Source organism: Herpailurus yagouaroundi, unplaced genomic scaffold, assembly GCF_014898765.1.
Source record: "Herpailurus yagouaroundi ecotype Mexico unplaced genomic scaffold, PumYag 163, whole genome shotgun sequence".
NCBI classification, from domain to species: Eukaryota; Metazoa; Chordata; class Mammalia; order Carnivora; family Felidae; genus Herpailurus; species Herpailurus yagouaroundi.
Window position 1 is genome coordinate 4117644 of NW_024412404.1, and position 22359 is coordinate 4140002.

Genomic DNA, 22359 nt, shown 5'->3' on the forward strand with positions numbered 1-22359 from the left:
GATTGTTATATCAGGAAGTTCTGATGACCTTTCTGTTAGGGTTTCTTCATGCTTCCAAGAATGCAAAGGGTTAAAAAGAGATCAGCCAGTAGAAATGTGTATTTTCTGTCTAAAAACAGATCTGTCTTTCCCTAAAGTTATTTTTGTTCTGCTTATTTAACCTTCTGCAAATGAGTGCACGTGGGTACCAAGAATGACACTCTCTAGTAATTTGGACATCTCAGCCCTAGAACTGCCTATCAGCTTCCGTAGTCTTGAAGAATGTCAGCAGGAACAGTTTATTCCCTGTGATGTGGTTTGCAAGATACCATAGAATGAAGCGAGAAGGTTTTAGGATCTTTGCATTGCACAGAGTTTGCACTGCCAGTGTCTCATGTTGGCACCCTGCCTCATACCTCCAAGGTGACATCATGTGTTTACCCCAGTATGTTCTGTACCTGAGCCCAGCAGGATGAAGCTCCTTCCCATGTCATTTGGAGCTACTAAGGAAGTATGCCTCTGGGAATTTTACAAAACTCCTACAAACTGATCTGAAAGAACAGCACCTCCAATATTTCTCACCATGGAAGGCAGCTCAAGACTCACACTAGGATCCACAAAACCGAAGAGAACACAAACCTGCTCTGTATGCGATGTTCACTGACTTCCTAGGAGGGATAGTGGTCAAACCTGGGTTTTCTAAGTGACCCTTTCCACCCCCTCCCACCAGTGCTTCCATTCAGTATCTTTACAAGGAGGTGGGTCACTCTCCCACTGGTGGACTGGTCTAAACACCCAGCTCTCCTCAGACTCTTGGATTACAGTTTTGCCTTGGCTGCTTTCAACCGGCCTGGCAAGATCAGTTCTACTAGAAGAAAGAGATGAATAGGTATGAAGTATGGTGGGCTTGTCTCTTGGCACCAACAGACAGATGTAAAGTCTCTACAGAATGAACAAGCCACGTCTGGGCCCAGAACAACCACTAGAGAGGCATTTATGTCTTCAAGGAGTCTTTCCTCATGAAACACTGGAATGGAAACCACAGCCTGTGACCGTCTGATCACTTGCTGGACTGGAAGCAGTGTTTCAAGTGACAGTTTGGCCTTGTGACCAAGACCTATGTGACTGAGTTTTACAAAAGTGTCTCAAGCAGACCATTTCTAACTATGGATAAATCCCAGCTTCGTGCAGCTACACCCCACTAAGCTCTCTAGAGGGAGAACCTCCTGGATCTGTTGTGTGCATGGCTGGAAGAACAATGGCAGCCATTTGCCTGTCGCCATCAAAAATTTGCACTCTCTCAATGAGAACATAAAAACCAGCTTTGCAAGACTGTTTTCTAAGGGACGGAGAATTTCATGGCTTTCCAAAGACAGCAAAAGACACACGGGAAGAGGCTACCGGTTCTCTGAGGATGTCTTGAAAGTGTCTCCAACCAAATCCTGCTGTTTCCCTAGGATCATATTATGGCAGCAGAGGGGGGCCCAAGCCCGTTCATACGGTGATCTGTGCAAGAAAATCCCTCAGTCCAGGCCTCTAGTGGAAGGCCTCCACCAATAAGAGGCAAATAACTCTTCACATTCTGTAAGCCCCTTCGAAAGGCCAGAAGTATATAACAGGTGGTTAGATTCTAAAAGGAACAAAAGAAGGGAAGCCATGGTGTGCCATATGTTCTTACATTTAAATCAGGAACATCCTCTTGATAGTTCACAAAGGTGATACTTTCATTATCTTCAATATTTTTCATCCAGTTTGGTCCTCAAACCCCCAGGGACCCCCAGGGGTTATCCTTCCTGCGTTACTGAGGAAGAACATGAGGGTCTCCTACCAAGTCAGTGACAAATCCAAATGAGACTGTGGCTCTTCTTTCTTGCTGGTTCATCACATCTTGCTGCCCCAGTTGAAGGCTGGATCAGTTATAACTCAGGCCAGTGAAAGGATGTGGTTAATATCAAATAGGTGGTGGTTCATTGAAAACATTAAATGTGGATTCTTTAATTAGCACTTCCTCAATCACTTTAGAAACCCCAAAGCTCTTAGTGAACTCAACAAGTATCAGGTGTTCAGGTTGGAAAAACAGATCGAGTAATTAACTGTCACCATCAAAAGATTGGGCATTCTCAAGGTCAACATGAAGACTAGCTCCTATTGGAACTGCAGTAGATTAAAATGTTAAGTTAAAATGAGAATATTTGGGGTAAATGTGAGAAAAATGTGGAAAGTAACTTGGCCAGGTCCTACCCAGAAATGGGATAATAGCCTAAGGGGCTCTTATGTTAACTCAAGAAATGTATGGAGCGAGTCTGAGAAAGGAAACCACTGTTCACTTCTTACAAAGCCTATGTGTGCCCCTCCTCCCACCCCTGCAAGGAGACACCTGCTGGGATGCCCACTGAGGTTCAGGATGGAGTTCAGGAGGTGGCAGCCTGGCTTTCCCAGGAGACTTTTCTACAAAGCAGGGAGTCTGAATGACTCTGGGCCTGGGTTGTGCACCTCCGCCATGCTTTCCTTCTGTTTCTGGGTGTTTCTGCACAGTTGAGGCACAAGGCTAGGCGGCCATCTAGACACAGAAGGAAACCTCATACTCCCTTAATAGTGGTGCTTCTGATCTAATAATATATATATATATATATATATATATATGTATATATATATATGGCCCATTATTGCTTCACATTTAAGACTCAGCCTGTTTTATATGCAAATCTTGTATCTACTCCTGTTTGGGCAAAACTGGGATTTGGAGTGAAGCAGACCTGAGTCCATACCCAGAGTTCTGCCCCCCATGCGCCAAGTAACAAAATACATAACCTCACTGAGCTTCATTTTCCTCAACTGTAAAATGGAGCTAATCTATGATTGTTATTTCTGATTGTTACGAACGAACGTTCAGGGGACTGTGTGAGACCACAGCACCGTATCCAGCTCACTGCCAGGGCTCAGTGGATACTGGTTTCCTTCCCTTTGCTCGATATACAATAGAAGGAACGGAGCCCTTTGGTTTCATACTTTGGAAACCATCTAGTTTCATCTTTTGTTCCTCATTTGATAGATCATATTTCTAAGCTGTATGTTTTGTAACACCCACTAATAAGATATGCTTTTAATTGCAAGTGCGTTTTGACTATCGATTTAATTTTTTTTTCTGAGTGTCAGTAAATCATAGTGTTTGATACCACAGGCCCTAGAGCTCAATCCCAAACTCACCACTTACTAACTTGGACATGATCTTGTACCTGTTACTCATCACCTCGGTACCTCAGTCCCCGCATCTCTAACAGGAGAATAACAACGTGCCTCATTAGAATTATGGGCATAAAATGAGATAATACCTAAAAAGGGCTTAGAATGGAGCCTGGCTACATAGTACACACTCGCAAAAGGCCCAGGGCAATCCAGATAAAAACTGGAATGATTTTATGATTTCAAAAAGCCATTAAATTATAGATTTCATCAGAACTGTAGACTGCATCGAAAATTTGGCAGTGAAAACTGATGACAACATAAATTTTCACAGGATGCTCGCCATAATATAATGTGGCAAAGTACTAAGGTTTGAAAATACAGTCGGTAAAAATTCTACGTGGAAAACTATTTTAATCCCATTTCCACCAGCCCCTTAAAATTTATAATCTTATCTAGGGGCCCAGTCGAATGAGTTGTACAGGAAGTTTTATTTTTTCCAGAACCAGTCTGAAGATATTAACCTCGCATATTCCCTTAAGAGAACAACGTGAAGAAAACCCCTGTGCACAGGAGGACGCCATCCCCTTTTATAGATGAGCATAGGCTTTTATATTCTTAATGCCTGGGAAGGAGACTCTGAAGGGGAAGAAAAAGAAGGCTCAAAAATCTGAAATGGAAAACAATGTCAAATATGTGGGACATTTTTGTTCATAACAATTCCCCAGCCCTCTTCTCTCCGATGTGAGATCTGGAGATGTGAAGAATATCGAACTGTACACATTCCCCATGGGCACATTTGAACTCAAAGTCTGACCCTTTGTACTTCCCCTTTTTACAATTAAAATAGCTCAGCAACTTAGCGTTATATTTAACACCCATCAGAGGCCTCTTGTAGAACATGGCGGTGGGGAGGGGACCTTAGGTTAGCCACTCAGGTTGCCGAGTTCCATATTTGCCCTAGAGTGTGGAAGCAAGAACATCTGGCACATTTACTGCCATTTATTTTCTAATCATGGCTCTTTCCACTTAACTCTTCTTTGGTTTTTAGCTGACCTCTACTCTTGCCTTTGCCAAGTTAGCATCTTCAGCATTCTCAGAGCTGACTGAAAAACAAGAAGCCCTCATTAAAGAGTGGGACCTTTTGTTACCTACTGAGGGTGCATCTGGGCATCACCCTCAGGTGACAGACAGTAGAGACTTTGCTGGTGTTCCTGATGCCCACATCCGCTGGTGGTGAAGTGTTTTTTCAGGTTGCTGGAAACATTAGCAACAAGATAAGTTTACTATGAAGAAGTAATACACTTCACGTTGATACAAAGTGCAAAATACGGGACTATATATTAAAAAGACACGTTTTGTTCAATGACATTAACAGCTGATGCCCCTTGAGAAAATAAAGTGTATAAGGAGGCAAAAGAATGGTCCAGCCAGATGCAAACACTGTTTCTGGAATCGTATCAACATACTTGTAAGGACTCTAACAGAGGTTGGCACAGTTGGGCAGACCATGGCCCCCTTACCACATGTTTCTATAAATAAAGTTTTATTGGAACATAGCCATACCCATTAGTTTATATGTCCGTGACTGCTTTCGTGCTAGAGTTGAGTACTTCCAACAGAGACTCTCTGGCCCAAAAGCCTGCACTATTTACTACCTGGCCCTTTACAGAAATTTACTACCCCGTGGTGTGAGACCATTCATATGCAGTGTTGCCTTTAAAAAGCTACTTCAGGACAAGGATAATTTACTGGTTCACCCTTCCCACACAGTGCAAGCTGTCACTGGCTGTGTCTTTGTAAGCATCCTGAGGCTGTACTTGATTTGATGTGGCATATTTTCCCCCCCTTTTCCAGGTGAAATGTGAGGCCAGGTCAGCCTTGTCCAAGCCGAAGAATAACCCTAATAACTGTAAAAAAGTCTCAAATGAAGAAAAACCAAAGGTTGCCATTGGTGAAGAGTGCAGGGCAGATGAACAGGCTTTCCTGGTGGCACTTTATAAATACATGAAAGAAAGGAAGACTCCAATAGAGCGAATACCCTATTTAGGTTTTAAACAGAGTAAGTATGCTTGTTTTCATCTCTGAAATATCAACGCTACTCGTATGCTTTAAACTGGAAAACAGTTTTGACTCAGGATTATGTCGAAATCCTAATCTGGGGATGATGCTCTCTGTGTTTATACTAAATCTACAAATCATCCAGGCCAGGAATGTTTCTCCTTGCCTCTTTCCGCTACATTGTTCCCTTCTGGGGCAGTTGCAGTGAGATATTTATAGGCTTGGATCCACTGATTATGACTGGAAATAGACATGTTGAAAGTTTCTCATTTTCTGTTTTGTCAATCTTGAGTGTCTGTCACGCCTTTCTTCTGAGATAATAATATGACGTCGCTTTATCGGGCACAGATGTTGCCTGTGAAAAGACGGCTTTTAAGAGGAGGACATTTAAAGGTGGACAAAACAATCAGAAAGAGAAAACATATTTCCTAAGCCCCAAATTTGTTAAGAGATAACAAAAACCTGACTTCAGAGGAAACATGAAAGACACAGATTTGAACCGAAAGCCCGATTTTGAACTACTTTGACATGCACATTTTAAGCATCGTAATAAATTTTTAACTAGAAAAGGAAACTCATAGCTGAGCAGAATTCCATAGAAAAAGAGAAGGAACCCAGATCCGGTCCTGATTTCACAACTGAATATATATTTTGCCTCTGTCTGGATTTTGTGGCACACAAAGCAATGAGCCCCTGGCTTGAAATCGTATTTTCTCCAAACGTATCTTCCTAGATTAAAACCATGTGTCATTTTGATGAAGAATGTCAAACCTGTATGTTTTACATAACAATTTACATACCTAATAGCAGTTGGCACTGATTGCAAGAGAGCACTCGCAGCCATTATAAACTTATATAACTACGAATGATTACAATGTTTGTCTGAAAACTGGTTGCTTGAAATAGAAGTAAAATTAATGTACTATGAACAGCTTTGTTGCATTATGCATTGGTTCAGATCAAATCAAGGCCGAGGCAGGGCTCTCGATAGCTTTGAAATAGTGCAAGGTTCAGTGAGGCTTTTCCAACGTGTTGTGTCAAAGAGCCTTTTCTTTTTTTAATTTTAATTTTATTCTCCATCTCCCTTACCAAGGAATTACTTGAAATTCAATTTTCCCCTCTTGTAAAAGAGTCAAATCCATAGCAGTCCCATTCCATGGTGTCTGGGACAAACAAACAGGATTGCCAGCAGTTGGGCACAGTCGTTTAACAGCGTAAACGTATGCAAACCTGCAAAGAGAAATCTGTTTTAAAAAAGTATGTATTTGTAACATCACACAGACAAGTTAGGGGACTAGAACTAAGGACTCCATTCTTCTGTGGATGAGGATCTTCCTTCCCTTGGATGTGTTCTATCCCTGCTACTTCTAGGGTGCAATACTTGTTTTCCTACTCGCTACAAGGCACCACGCGTTAGTGAAATACTGTATGAGTTCTTAATGGAGTGCTGCCTTCAGACATTCTATTGAAAACATAATCATGTATGAAAGTGGCTGTTATTTCTTCATTATGCAAAGGTCTTATCTGAAGGAAGCATTATATATTACCGTTTAATCAATGGCTTCTTTCTAAGGGTTGAATAAGACCAACCCTAATTTTGAAATGCCACACTTTTCCCAAGGACACCATAACCTAGCTTCCCTTGGTCGGCTGATGGCCACAGGACTAAAACTGTGTTGTCCTTTATCCTCAAAGTAGAACCATTTCTGTATTTGCAACTGTTTCTTAAGAAATATTTTAAGTGGAAATAATATATCCTGGTGTTGAATGCCCTTTGGCAAATTGTTGCCTAAGAACTTAGCTCTCTGGGGTACTCGTATTTTTTTTTTCTCTTTCTCATTGAAATCAGAACAAAACAAAATGTTTTAATTGACATTTCTTGGAAATATGTTAATGCAATGCTTATCTAAATACTTATTGTCCCTCTAACAGTTAACCTTTGGACTATGTTTCAAGCTGCTCAAAAACTGGGAGGATATGAAACAGTAAGTGTTTAAGCAACTTAAATGAAATAATTTTGCAACCTAACTCCCCTCACCCCCCTTTGACCAAAATGGAGAAAATGCAAGAGTAAACCGTCGTTGACTGCCTTTTCAAATGGCTCCACACTTTTGGGGGTTTATTGGGCCGCTTTTGGAAACGATCCCAATTAGTTCCAGGTTTGGCAAAATTGTAAACGTGTCGTAAAAACTACAAGTGGAAAACATATGTAACTCTCCCCCTGTCAGGGAAATTAGTTGGGTCTGTAATTTTTTCCCATGTTGAGAAAGGGCTATTATTGTACAACAAGCCAAGATTGCATAAAAGAAATTTCCCTTGGCAACATACCTGACATCTGTTCATGTCTAATATGGGAAATGTATTAAAGGCTTTCAAAAGTAATCAGTATTGGCCATTAAGGAATAGAAGACAGCAGAATCTCCTCTTATTCTAGGGCAAAGAAGCTTTATTAGACAAGGGTCAGTGCCGCATAAACAGGAAGTTATCAAACTTATTCAGAACAGGCTCTGACACTCTTTATCAGCTAATTCTAACTGACAGGAACGGGTTATTTTTAGCCCACAGGAAAATTTGATGGCCACGGATTTTACAGCCTGTATTTTGAACCAATAAAATGTGAGAGCAACAAACTAAGATTAAAATCTTGAAAGAAGAAAGAGCTGTATTAATAGAGCACACAGAGATGATATCTGTAATAAAATCAATTGACATAGGAAGATGTCGTCATTGGAAATATTTTCTCCTCCACACAATGATCAGATTAAGTTGTGCAGTTTCTTCTGCAATCGAATAAGAAATTATTTTTTTTCTCTCCTCACGAGGTAACCTGGGATATCTCTGTATCTTAGTAAAATGACAATAAGAGACACAAAGTCAAGAAAATGAAATTCATTTTAGCCCCACCATAATAACTAGTGTGTCTTGCCAGATAGAGCATATTACTCCACAAACTAATATAATGGTTTGATGTCATGGGGTTGGAACGGGAAAAGATGGCAGGCATGATGTGATTCGGATAATCTGGTATTTACTGTAGAAATCCCTGCTGTGAATTCTGACTAAAAACTCTTAAGATGTGAGTCAGTGTGTGTGTAAAAATATTCATTTAATACATGGGAGGTACTAGTACCAGTTTATAAAGAAATAAAGTTTATAAAGAAAGAAAATGCTCATATGAAGCACATATAAAATGTGCATTTCATAGACATGAATTTCCTTACAATATTTGTTTTATCAAGCACCCACTGTACAAAATAAATAATGAAATTTTTCACTTGGTTGGGTCTGTTGATAGGACAAAGAGGTTGACTCCTTGCCACTGTGGCTCACAGTTTTGCAAAATCTTAAGCTAATTATAGCTTTTGTCCATGTGAAAAAAAAAATAACTTAGTCTCATGAATTCAGCAGTCAGCCCCATAACTTAGATTTTTAAGCCTAACTCTTGATGTTAAGAATAGGAATACACATTTTTATGAACTGTAGATAAGTTACATGATACTGCACAATATTATGAAATGTCTTTTTAAACCCAGAAATTTGTTGTTGCCTGCTGATAGGGAGAGTGCCAACAAATTTCACAGAATCAGTTTTTCCTGCTTTTGTATCTTCTGTATCTTCACAAGGATCTATTTTTTGCCATGCAACGGCAAGTTGGTATAGAATACACAAAAGCAACTTCTGATTAGTTTCAGGGCATTTGCAGTATATCGAACACACAGTATCTTCTCTTTTGTTGAATGAGGGAAATAATGAATGGCCACACAATCAGCACATCACCAGAACACATACTTATTAAGTCGTACATATTGGAGGCATTGTGCTACACACTCTAGAAGATGCAAAAATATCTACCCCAGTGTTTCTAGTTGCTTACCATCCAGGAGAGGCAGTAATTATAATGAAAAGACAAGTGGAAAAAGGTCCATTCCCTGTTCAAGTAAAGTACTATTTCATTTAGAAATGAGGGAAGGAAGGCTTGTGACTCTCATGTCATTCGAGCAGAATTTTGGAGGATAGATAGAATTCAGACATGAATGATCATGGTCTTGCAGGAAGAGAAAGCCAAAGCGGGGAAGAAAGTGTGGAGGTGGAATAATGTTGGACATGGAGAGTCTGAATAACTTAGAGTGACCAGGTGGCTGGGACAAGTGACCTTGAAGGGGAGTCCAGAGAGGATGCAGCCCAGTGAGAAAAGGCTTTGGGATGGTAGGCCCTGGGATTATTCTGTAGGCTGGGGGCGAGCAGAGGGATGGAAGGCCATGCATAGAAGATTTATAACAAGCTAAGCATTCCCTTTTGCCACGTGCTGTGCCTTCACTCTATGTAGGTGGAGTGCAGGAGAGAAAGGCTGGGGTGGGGGCACATGGGAGACCAGAGCGGCATCTGCTTTTCATGTGGTCACGAGCTTCGAGCCTCTTTTGCCAAGCCACAGAGGGGACTGGCAACTTCTGGAATCGCTCCCTTCCTCCTTCCCTATTTACCCACCAACTCCCTCATTGTTCATTGGGCCCCTGCCATTCTTCACCCCCAGCTCTAACATCACATCTGAGACGGTGAATCTACTTAGCCCTCTTACTCTAAAATCTACATCCAGGGTCATCAACTGGATGAAGCCAGTTTGGTAGGATTTGTCCTTCCTCCCTTCCCTCCTTCCTTCCTTATTTCCTTCCTTTCCTTCTTATTTTTTTAATGCCTTATGCTACCTTGTTGTCCCTGTAGGCACTGAAGTTTGCAACTCCCTTGCTCCATTGAAGCTTTTGAACCTAAGTACAGAATACACTTTTCTGTTGGTAGAATTGGGCCAATAAACAAAATGAGATGTTCAGTGAGGATTCAGTTTTGACATCAGTCCAGCAGACGTATGAGTAAGATCCAGTCTGAGGACTTAAATTGTCATCACTGTGTTACTGAAAGACATTTATCTGTGAGATTATCTGATATCAGATGCAAGTGTAGACTTGTCATTAGAGCTCAAAGGAGATCTTGGAATCTTCTAGATCTGTGGTTCCCAAAGGCTATTCAAGGACTGGGGCTCAAATTTTCAAAGGGAACTTTAAAGCATACGTAGCTGTCTAGACCTCCACACTGAGATATTAACTCTGTGGTGGGCCCTGGGCCTAAGAACCCAAGAATCCTTTTTTATAAGCTGTCCAGGGGATGTTAATTCAAAGCTAATGGTAACAGATTATTCCCAGTTAGCCTAATAGCCCTCATGACTCCCAGCTTCAAAATGTGGCCCCATCTAAGTCAAGTATCAAAGATTAGAAAGTTGTCTTCACACCATTACTAAAGAAGCAAGCCGGAGTATTAACATCCCTTTGGCTCCCAAGCAGCACAAACTTTCCAGTGAAGGTTTTTCCATTTGGTAAAGTGGTAATCTAGCTACATTGGGACTCGATAAGCCATTTTCATTTTGAATGCAGGAAAGCCTAGCGTCAGAACATTTTTATTTTTTGCAAATAGGCCTTTGTGCAGAGAAAGATACTTGCCCTGCTCCAGACCACACCCTCGTTTTATAAATGAGGAAACTGAGGCACAGAGAAGTGAAATGAGTTGCATGGGGTCATTACGGACTTCTTCAAATTCTGACTTGCTGAGAATTTTGTGCACAATTGCCTCAAGCTCCATAGCAACACTGAAAGGAAAGACCATCCTTCATATATAAATGACCAGTGTTTATATCTTCCATCCTCAGCAGTCAATTAGGTATGTGTACAATGCTTTCTCCATATTTCCAGTGATATTTTGGGAAAAGCATCTAATAATATACCTTCACTGGTAGCATCTTACAATGAGTTCTTTGGAACTAACCTGAGCCTAACTGGACACACTATTAGCTGAGATTTTATCTGAGTCTTGAGAAAAATGTGTGAACTTAGGAGATGGGTCAAGAAGTCTGCATGATGTAAACATTCGGTAACAGTAAAAAAACTGCAAGTTTAAAACTTGTGGATGTATCTCTCCTGCTGTTAACTTGTGATTGGATAAAGACATCTCTCTGGAATTCCTTCTGGTTATAAAAAGAGGCCATCTTAATTGGCTTGTTTTTGTTTGTGGTTATAAACTATTCCAAACCTTCTGGTTTGAATTGCGGATTATGGATTATTTCATTTCAGTCCTTCATAACCCCCAAATTGAATTAAAAAAAAAAGAGGAGCAAAGGTTTTATTTTAAGCCTTTATAAGCATTCGACTAATGGCTATATTCAGTTCTCTTGGCCTCCTCTGTCTTTGCTGGAAATGGATTTTGTGTCTGTGCCTCCTTAGGTCGAGATCATAAATGTAATGAATGAATTTGATTCCCTAAAAAACAATATCCTGGCATTTTGATCGGTTGGCAATGAGGATCCTTTCCTTTATAATCATGCATCCTTCCATACATTTTAGAATATGGGTCACCTACAGTTGAGGAGGCAGAACGGAATAGAGCCACACTGATGAGCTAAACTAAAGAGGTCTTCACTTCAGTGTCTGGTGAAGCAATTAAAGCTTGAAGAGTAGCTTGGGGTATTACCAGGATGCGGTGTGTTGAAGGTAGTTTGCTAAAGTGATTTTCATTTGGCTAACCATTTGAAGGTGAACCAGAGGCAATATTTGGAGAGAAGGTAGAGTAGGGAAATGGGTCTTGAGAAAATCTTATTCTAGATGCAAAAGACCATGCAAGGGGTGCCTTCTAAGAATGTCAGCAGCTCCGCCTCTCCCCATGGGTGAGACAGGACCATTATTTCTCATCTGGAAGAAGAAGCCACGTGTCTTCTCGCTGGAAGGATTAGGCTTTGACACCAGATTCCGGCTTTGACATCATTTCAAGACACCCTCTGAATCTAACCCTAGTACTCTGGACGGACAAAGCCTCTTGCTTAATTCAAAATTCTCGAGGCCAAAGATGATGTCATGCAGTTTTGAAAGGCTCCAGTTCCTGGAGTACTACCAGGAAAAAAAAGTCATCTTCCTTGAATTCAGTCCGCCCTCAAGGTGTCCCGAGAAAGAGGCTGTTTCTCAGAGCTGCCTGGGTAACACTGCACACAGGCCAGTGTGCCTTTTGAGTTCACATCTCCTACGTTCTTAAGCTCTGGACACACTCGAGTCCTGCAAGATTTCTGATTGCTGTTTCCTAACCAAGCCACAAAAACTCCAAGATTATTTCATCCCTGCAACCTCAAAGGTTGGAGAAACCAAAGCCCCAAGACTGTGCCTTGGGTGAAAATAGTTTCCCCATTTTTTTTGTTGTTGTTTTGTTTTGTTTTGTTTTTAAGTGACAGGATATTTTCCTATGTCCGTCCAGGAACGTAGAGAAGGGGAAGATTCCCTTCCCACTCTCTGGACCTGTTTTCTTGGCAGAGGTGAGCATTTAGAAAGCTGGTTTCAAGCCACCTCTAACATAGTTTGGCTTCTAAAGAACAGTTTGAAAATGACTATATTTAGAAGCAATGAAACTTAATGCACATAATAGGTATAGAGCTTTTCATAGTTGCTTGGGTCTTCCCCACACTGGGGAAAGAAGTAACTGTCAAGCGTCTTCAAAGTGAGATTAAGTCTCTCCTATACCTACATTGGTTTGTTTTACTTGGGTGTGGTCTGTTCGGTTTTTCATCTTGCTTTATGGTTGATTGTATGGGATTATGCTTCCTGCTAAATCATGAACCCTTGCTAGCAGCAACTTCTCTTTGTTTTCATGGTATCTCCCCACCCTCCACCCTCCACCTTCTACCTTCTACCTCTATGCTTTTCTGTACCTGGCACAGGGCCCTAAAATGACAAGCAGTAGACGATGGGTTGATGTCATGAATCCCTAACATTTAAATGAGGATCTTGAAGGAGATCACAGGAGAAGCACAAGCTAAGAGAAATCATTGCTTGAGAAAATTTGACCATTTTCTTGAGGAAACAAAGAGCCAGAAGTCCTTTGTATCCTTAAAAACCTAAAATAATATGAGGTCAGTTTGAAACGTGTACATAACCAGGAGGCCTCGGCTTAATGAAAGCGTTAGTCAAGCTCACCCCATGGCGGTATCAAACTTCCCAGCTGAGTGGGGCTGGGGACTACTAGGCAGACACTGGTTTTGCCCAAATGGGGTTTTAAAGCTAACACACATTCTGGACAACAGAATAACAACCCTAAGCAAATGCACACTTCGGCATGATGAACACAGACTCTCACAGGAGGCAGGTTTGTACAGGTGGGAGCCCGATGCCCGGTGGCTGGGCCAGGCGGGGCTCTCGTGTCCTTTCCTCTCTCCTTATAGGGCGTTGGGACCCACTGTGGGTTTAGACAATGGGAACGTTTAGACATTTCTTGCTTTAAAGCCCATGGGCAGCATTTGAATTAAAAGCGCATCTGGACACAAAAAATGGAGATGTGTACCCAGGAGCACTGTGCACTTAAAAGCATAAAATCATTTAGCAGTTGGAAAGAGCACATTTTATGACTTTCCTGTGGAAAGAAAATATCTCAAAACGGTCTGATTCATCCAGGCCGGCCTGTGGAAGCTTGGTAAACAGGGACCACTTCCTGGAAGGCCCAGCCCTTGTCTTTGCTCCAGATGAACTTTCACTTGTAAAAACTGTATTTAAACACCAGCACCTGCTACAGCAGGGGCTAACACAGACCCCTGGCCAGCCACACATACTTATAATGCCAAATGGGACCTGATGCTGGCCTCCTGCTGCCGGTTTCAATCCTAGTATGAGGAAGATTGTTTTTTCCTTTTGATAATTCATTATTTATTCTTAAAGAAGTCAGTCATTTCTGTGATAGGCCAGGGTTGAACAGGGTACTACTCCCTAGTCTAGATGATAGGTTGTGGGAGGGAGGCATGGTCAGTTTCCACACATTAAATATCCCATCACCAGTGGTCTCCTGTTCATTACATTTTTCACAACCTGTATTATTTTGCTTATCTATTCCGTCCCTTCTTTATTTTTGTTATCCCTCCCCCCCCCCCCCCCCCGCGCGCCGCCCCCCCCCCCACCCACAGACACTAGGATATGGTCATGTTGGGTGTTGGGTCTGGTTTTCATTGTTTTGTCCCAGCTGCTAGCACAGTACTCAACCAATGGGAGATGTTCAAGAAATGTCTGGTGCCTGGGGGAGTAAGTAGAAGGATTCCAATATAATTGAGAGTTATCTGTGATTCAGTGGTGGACATATAGAACCTCTGTTCTAACTAGAGACACACATGGGCAGGGTCAGAGGAACCATAGTTTTACTTACTGAGAGTAAAATCTCAGAGCACTGTTAACCTAACCCATCCCCTTAGATACCTGCTGACCTCTTTGCTGCACTATCTCCCCCCTAGTAAGAGACCCACAGCTTATAGTTGACAACTTGTAGCAGAAGCTATGATTTCCACAGTCCTCTGCCTCACTTGAAGCAAAAGGTCCCCAGAGTTCTGTATTATCACCCTGCTACACACATGGGCTATTCACCAGGTCAATCTGATGTGGACACCATTTTGATGACATGAAAGGAGTCTGCTCTTGGGATCCTAAGCTATGAGTTCTGGCATTGCCATTCTACTGCTGTGTGTCCTTGGCCAAGTCATGCAACCTCTCTGTGTCTTGCTTCCTTCATCTGTGACGAGATTCCTCTAATCTACCTCACAGGCTGATGGGAGGATGAAGTGATAATCAAGCATGTGAAAACTCTTTATAAAATATGAAGTAGAGGGGAGCCTGAGTGACCCAAGTTAGTTGGGCATCTGACTCTTGATTTGGGCTCATGAGGTCATGATCTCATGGTTTGTGGGACCAAGCCCTATGTTGGTCTCTGTGCTGACAGTGCAGAGTCTGCTTCAGATTTTCTCTCTTCTTCTCTCTGCCCCTCCCCCGCTTGCACTCACGCGCTCTCTCAAAATAAATAAATACATTTTCAAAAAATATATGAAATAAGAGTGCATAGAAGAGATAAAGGACGACAAGAGCGATGGTTTCCTCTGAAGTGATTGCAGGGACTTACATAGGCTGTCTTCTGGCCTTGCCGGGCTCCCCACCCCATCTGAGGTGGGGGTGGGGGGGTGGAATATGGAGGTGTGTTTCTAGGGGCCTCAGTATCTTAAGGGCTTGGAGGAATAACATGGACATATGGGAGGGGAGGTCTCAACAGGTCTCAAACAGACCAGCCTGAGATGGTATTATTAAAAAGATTGGGGGAGATTGTAATTAAATGTAAAATGATTACTAAAACACCTATTCTGAGTGTTTTGAAAGGGGCTTGAAACCATTTATTATAATCTAAAGCAAGCTATAAATAAAGGAAGATTTTATTTTTAGCCATACCTGCTAGTAGATGTAAAGGGTGGTTCTGTCTACAGAGGACTATGGACACAACTTGGTTCAAGCATGCTTCGTGGGCAGCTGAACAATGCAAAGCTCCCATGGTCTCGAGGTCCTACCCAGGCCTGTCGAGCAGGGTTTATGGAAATAAAGGGGTCTTTACTTGAGATGGAAAAGGTGCCATTTACCCTATAATATTTAACCACCCCTCCTCCTTCCATTACAATTACGAGCCCTTGTTTGCGAGCTGAGATTTTTTTTTTTCCCCCTCGGATTGCTGCCTTCAGCCCCTAAGTGAACTCCGCTGGCAGCTTTGTGGTTATTTTCCAAAAGAAGCCTCCTACTCTGATTGTATCCAGTGCCACTGGCACCTGTGCAGCGCCCTGCCCCCTGCACGTTCCAATAACAGCGTTTTCCTGTAACTCTGTTTGGAAACATCCACAAGGACCTCAGAATGCATTCTGTCTCCTGGTTTCAAGGAAATACTAGACTTGCTCGGATGTTAGTAAATGACGTGGTTTCCCCAAATTAATCATTTGCCAGATCATGCATCTGCTATTTTGTAAAGTCTTAATTTATGTACAAAAATAAAATTAAAGAAAAAAAGGAAATAGAGCCATAGCATGCCATCAGTATATTGCAAGCTGTTTGGTTTTATTCACCCAACTCAACAGTAGACTGAGCTTGCGTTTTAGCTTTGGAATTTGCTCGTTTTCGTAGGATTTGATGGATATCCCATTTTCCTGACCTAAGTGAATAAAAACAAACAGCTCGCAACATACACAGTTGGAGATTTGGGTTTTGTTTGGGTGGTGGGAGGAGCTGGCATAACCATTTAGCCTGAGATGACTGCAAATCCCACAACCAATTGGGTCAATTTAATTAATTTACATAGTAATTTTATTTAGTTTTTGAAGTAGTCTACGCATCACACAGTTCAGAAATCATAAGATACAAAAGCACGTTTAGTGAAAACTCTCCCTCTTTTCCTACATCCTTGGGCACCCGTTTCCCTGCTCCTTAAGCAACCGGTGTTAATTCTGGTTCTCTTAAACTGATATTTTCGCTGAAATCTCATTTTATTTGAATGCCTCCTCACACTGACATAAAGGAACAGAGTATGAGTTTGGGACCCCGGGGGGAACTAGCTTCATAAATGTCCAGGGAGATGCCTTAGGGCGACAAAACAGAGCCCAAAGCAGAATTCCGTTTTTATTATAAAGAAAAGTGCTTGGGGCGCCTGGGTGGCGCAGTCGGTTAAGCGGCCGACTTCAGCCAGGTCAGGATCTCGCGGTCCGCGAGTTCGAGCCCCGCGTCGGGCTCTGGCCTGATGGCTCAGAGCCTGGAGCCTGTTTCCGATTCTGTGTCTCCCTCTCTCTCTGCCCCTCCCCCGTTCATGCTCTGTCTCTCTCTGTCCCAAAAATAAATAAACGTTGAAAAAAAAATTTAAAAAAAAAAATTAAAAAAAAAATAAATAAATAAAATAAAGAAAAGTGCTAAAGGAGAGATCTCACTGTAAAACCTGAGTCTCCCCATATACTCGTGTGGACTTCTCTGTTTCTGGGTTTCCAGAACAGGCTGTTCTCTTCTGCCTGTTGCATATGTATTGAATCCTGGAACTGTGAATCTCTTATGATGAAGATTGAATTTCCCATTGCCATTTTTTCAGATAACAGCCCGGCGTCAATGGAAACATATTTATGATGAATTAGGTGGTAATCCTGGCAGCACCAGCGCCGCCACTTGCACCCGCAGACATTATGAAAGGTAAGAAGCCCCTTCTTGGGGGGCGTCTGGGTGGCTCAGTCGGTTGAGCGCCCGACTTCGGCTCAGGTCATGATCTCGCACTTTGAGAGTTCGAGCCCCGCGTCGGGCTCTGCGCTGACAGCTCAGAGCCTGGAGCTGCTTCGGATTCTGTGTTTCCCTCTCTGCCCCTTCCCCGCTCGTGCATGCTCTCTCTCTCTCAAAAATAAACATTAAAAAAATAAAAGTTGAGATATAATTCACATACCATGAATTTTACTCTTAAAAAAAAGCCCTTTCTTAGAAAGCCCTTGCTTAATTAAAAGTGTGTTAATTGGAAGCAGCTTCTGGTGAAGGATAAGGAGAAGTCTAAAGGACTTTTTTGGAAATAGAAAATATCCCCTGGCATTTACCTTGCATACCGCCTTGGGGTTTTTTAAGGGACGTGGCTCTCTCTGGTTACCGGGGCTAAAATTAGATGTTCTTTTAGTTTGGTTTTATCCTGTGACCACCTATTTGACAATGCCTTCCCCCCCACCCCCAACACAAGCCTAGACTACTCAGTATGTTTTCTGTAGGTTCATTTACTGTGAGAACCTTCCACTTCTGGAAATCCTAAGTCTGCAGTGTTACTATGAGGTTGCCATGTAAATGTGTTAACATTGAAATGTATTAACGTTGAATGTGTTAATATTGAAAAGTAAGCATTTCTTTAATAAGAAAATTGGTCCCAGATAAGATCCATTGTTTTTTTCCCATCTTGGTATTTTTCTTCTACAGCTATGCTTTTCACCAAGAAAATCCTTTCTTGCCAAGCCGTGCATGGCTCAGTTTTCTAACACTTTTAGCTTCTCTCAGAAGGTGATGATCATGCAAACAAGAAGTAATGCCAAATTAGCCTACTATGAAGGTTGTATCCACAAGAGTGTTTCCTCTTTGCATTAGGACTGTTGTCCACAGCATTGCAGATCTGTTAGTGAATTCATGCATTATCCTTGTTCTGCGCTTCTAGTCCATACTTAATGTGTTAAAGTCACACCAACTTCTCTATCTCTGGCATTTCCCTGCTGAAATGTTGACTGACTCAGCAAACTGGTTTCAAATTCAGATCCAAGTAGAGGGGTGTGTGTGTGTGTGTGTGTGTGTATGCATATGTTTTAATAACAGTCATGGATGGAATGAAGTCAAGACACAGCTGAACAAACAGGCCAGTTAGCTTGCTAGTTTGAAAGGTAAAACATAACTGCCTAATGTGATGGTTGCCTTTTACATGTGAGTTACCATTCCAATTTCATCCCAGATGCCCAACACCTGGCTTTGGATCATACAAATGCATCCTCAGATAATGTCATCTGGAGCATCAACTCTTAGTCATATTTTTTTTTTAGTTCAATTAAATTTTTATCTGTGTTGCATTCAGCGTAGAGTCTCTTTTAGTATAGCCATTCCATGAAGCCTAGAATGTTTTGGTCGATATAACCTAGTAAACTAGGTTGGGTTTAGTAGCCCATGGAAAAATCCCCATGAAGTATTCCTAAGGGATTGCCTTATGTGCTGTTACAGTCCACAAGGATTTTTTTAAAATGGTAACAGGAATTCAAATTATTACTCTTCCTAGCCTTTTTTTTTTTAGTATCCTACATCAATTTTTTAAATGTGAGTGTTACTTCTCTCAGTATTTACTACAACAGCCTACATTCTCACTGTACATAACAGGTACACCACTGAAACCCTAATACAAAATAGCATAGATATCTCAGGTGAGTGTTGTGTTAAGAGCACTTAAGGTAACATATTCAACTTATTTTTGACTTATGATTCAAGGCTTTAATCAGAACATTTTCATTAGAAACACCATCTGTATTTTCAAAGGGCTTCTATTCTGATAGTGAACCTCCCATACCTCCATGTGCAAATGTTCCCAACACCTGAACCATCAAGCGTAAAGGACCAGACAGCAGTTAAAATTTGCAAAAAGAGTGTATCTCAGCTGTTTCACTCACTTTAAGGATGAATATTAAACGTATTACAAAGCATCACATGATCAAAAAACAGATTGGGTTTGATGGAAAAAAAGATTGGATCTGATAATACAGTGAATGTGTGTGTGTAATTAACTCAAGTACTGGTGTAGATAAAAATAGCCTCAATCTTAAATGAGATACCAAGATCTGTACTTAGTTGCATGACATACCTCATCCGCAGTAGTAAAATCCCAAATGCCTTCAGTCAGTCAAATTGGAAAATTCTAGGAGAGATACTTTACACTTTAGCAACTATACAACATTATTTAACATTCTTAAAAAGTTCTCTTCCCTCCTCATTCTTGGGAGTAAAGGGGATGTTTCATGAAGGTTTGGTGTCCCACTGGATTAAATACTTTTGAGATGCTAGGTCACTCACTCTTCTAAATCGAGAATTTGTTTGGTCAGTGCTTACCAGTCAGGATCTAGTAAGGACAATAAAAACCACACTAGGTATTCAACAAAGAGAACTGACGTAGAGACTTGCTTAAACCACTGTTTTTGTGAAGCTGTATGTTAACACGGAGGTAATAACCACAGGTTCCCTGGGGCCTAGAGGAGAGGCTGTTGCCACCCACAAGTTTAGAGAGTATGCCTCACAGAGTTGGGGTTAAGATCCCTCCTTCCCGGGGAGGCTCCCAACCAGTGCTGGTGGTTGAGCTCAGAGGTGGAGCATCGCGGAGCTAGCTCAGACCTGAGGAGGGAGTGCTCCCTAGCTGGTGCTGGGCCCCAGAGCAAATGGAGGGTGATAGTTCTGGGATTGTCAAAAGAAGCTAGAGGCTGGAACCAACTGCTGCTGCTACATCACTGTTGGGTTGGCCCTGAAATGAGCAGCGAACAAATTAGAAAGAAGGAGGGACTTCCACCCCTCCCCTGGCCTGCTATGGCCCCATTTGCAGAACCCCAAAAGGAAGACAACTGACAAAAGAGACATGTAATGGGCGGGACTCCGGTCCCAGAACACAGAAGAGTAGGTTTGGAGCTGAGACGATCAATAGTCAGCTGCCAAGTGGGACCCCCAACATGGAAAGCTCTGCACAGAGCCAGAAACCTTGTCCCAGGGTGGTTAGCATCCTTCCTTGGATATCCTTTCACTATCTAGGCCCCTTTCACATTGTCGTGATCAGATACAAAGGGTGTCTTGAGTGATTAGTAATTAATAATAGTGAAGCACTAAAATTTGCAGATAACTGACTTTTTCTGGAAAAAAAAAAAAAAAAAAAAGAGGCTCCACTTTCATGATCCTGAAAGGAATCACCCATGCTCCTGTGTGTTGTGGTAGGCAGAAAGGTCTGGGGCAAGTGCTCCAGATGTCTTACATCTTTATTCTCTTTAATGGTTCTACGGGAGAAAGGCAGAGGACACCGAGATTTGTCCAGTGACTAGAAACAGTTCTGCTTGGGTCAGAGAAGAACCTGAAGCTCTCAGCCACAACTGTGCTTAGGGACTTGGCAGATTTCCTTCCTTCTTGCTAATTACAGGCATGCTAACACAGAACAGAGAGGTCTAGATTGGGGAAAGGCCACTGTTTTCAAGAAGGTTCAAGAAGTTGAAAAAGATCAGGGTCTTGTGGGCAAACGTCTAGTCCGGAGATGCCCGTGGAAATCTGTCAAACCTTCCCGGTCAGATCAGAATGACCGAGTTCCCCCTGTGCATTCAGTCACACTCTTTTCACTCTTTTCACTCTTTTCACTCCGGTATAGAGACTCAGTCTTTTTCCTATTTCCTTACCACCAGCTTTGCTTTCCTAGAAGATGAAGAAATGAGTGATCTAGTAGGCATTATCCACTGATTTATTTTTCGTGTGGTGTGGTTCATGTTTCCAGTAAATGTTTTCATTTTCCAACAAGAAAAAAGTAGCCCGTTCCTCAGTGAATATTACTTGTATGTTACTCGGCACTCTTGGTTTATTAATGAGTGTAATAATGAAAGTGTGGGTTGTTGAAAAGAATCAATGAGTGTTTTTATTTAAGGCACAGCAGAAATGGTACAATGCCTGTGAATGCATCATTGTTGCTGAAGGCCAGACTCGTCCAAACTTGCCTCTGATTGGTTTAAATCAAATAGGTCCAAGCACTTCATAAAAATGTCTTTGTCAGCCTGGTTTTACTTCCAAACCTATTCATCTCTGTCAGTTTTTAATATTAGTACCAGGCTCCTGGCCATAGTCCATTAGTACTGTACTTAATTGCTCATGTTACAGCTGATCACCAATATAAAAAGCATTAATGTTCCCCATCGCGAGACTGTTGCTATGTAGACGTCTCAAACTCAGCAAAGCTCATGAAGTGTGGTTATTCTAGACATTCCTTGCCCAGGATTTATAGATAAAGTTCCTATCGGTTATAATGCAAAGAAAAATGCCCAGCTCCTCCTGGTCAGGACCCTACTAAGTAGAACATTTTCCTCCTGATCTGACTCTCTCTGTTGAAGATGTGCTGAGTCACCGTTATCAGGACAGGAGCAAAAAAGGGAAATGGTTCTTTTTATGGCATTCTCTTAGCTTAGTTTTCTGGAATAGTAATTCACTTTAAAGACTTTGCTTTCACATGCAAATTTGTTTTCTTTTTTAGAAAAATGTTGTTGTTTTTTTTTTTTTAAGCACATACAAGAGGGAAAAAAAAATCTTCACATAGAATACCACATCACTGGTTTGAATTTTCTTGAATACATTGCATGGTCTGTGTCTGAGGAGCACGTGAAGTTGTTATTAGGGTTGGAAAAAGGAGCATTGAGGCAAAAGGACTTTATGATGTGCTTTTCTGAGTATTTAGAAAATCAAAATCAGGGGTGCCTGGGTGGCTCAGTCGGTTGGGCGTCCGACTACAGCTCAGGTCATGATCTCATGGTTCATGAGTTCGAGCCCCACGTCAAGCTGTGTGCAGACAGCTCAGACCCTGGAGCCTGCTTCAGATTCTGTCTCCTTCTCTCTCTGCCCCTCCCCTGCTAATGCTCTGTCTCTCTCTGTCTCTCAAAAAGGAATAAACATTTAAAAATGTTTAAAGAAAAGAAAATCAAAATCATAAACAAATGTGCTTATATGCGGGAAATGAGCAATTATGCATCATCTTCTTATATACCTAATGCCCAATTTC

General features: G+C 41.7%; 1 protein-coding gene across 2 annotated transcripts in view; it reads left to right on the top strand.

The window, feature by feature from the left end:
- The window catches only part of ARID5B (AT-rich interaction domain 5B), a 182323-nt gene that overhangs the window by 139106 nt on the left and 20858 nt on the right, over nucleotides 1–22359 (top strand). For both annotated transcript variants that reach the window (XM_040485129.1, XM_040485130.1), the window contains 3 exons: nucleotides 5020–5224; nucleotides 7156–7208; nucleotides 17167–17264. In XM_040485129.1, the coding sequence (XP_040341063.1) occupies nucleotides 5020–5224; nucleotides 7156–7208; nucleotides 17167–17264 (356 nt within the window). The remainder of the gene's footprint in view (nucleotides 1–5019; nucleotides 5225–7155; nucleotides 7209–17166; nucleotides 17265–22359) is intronic.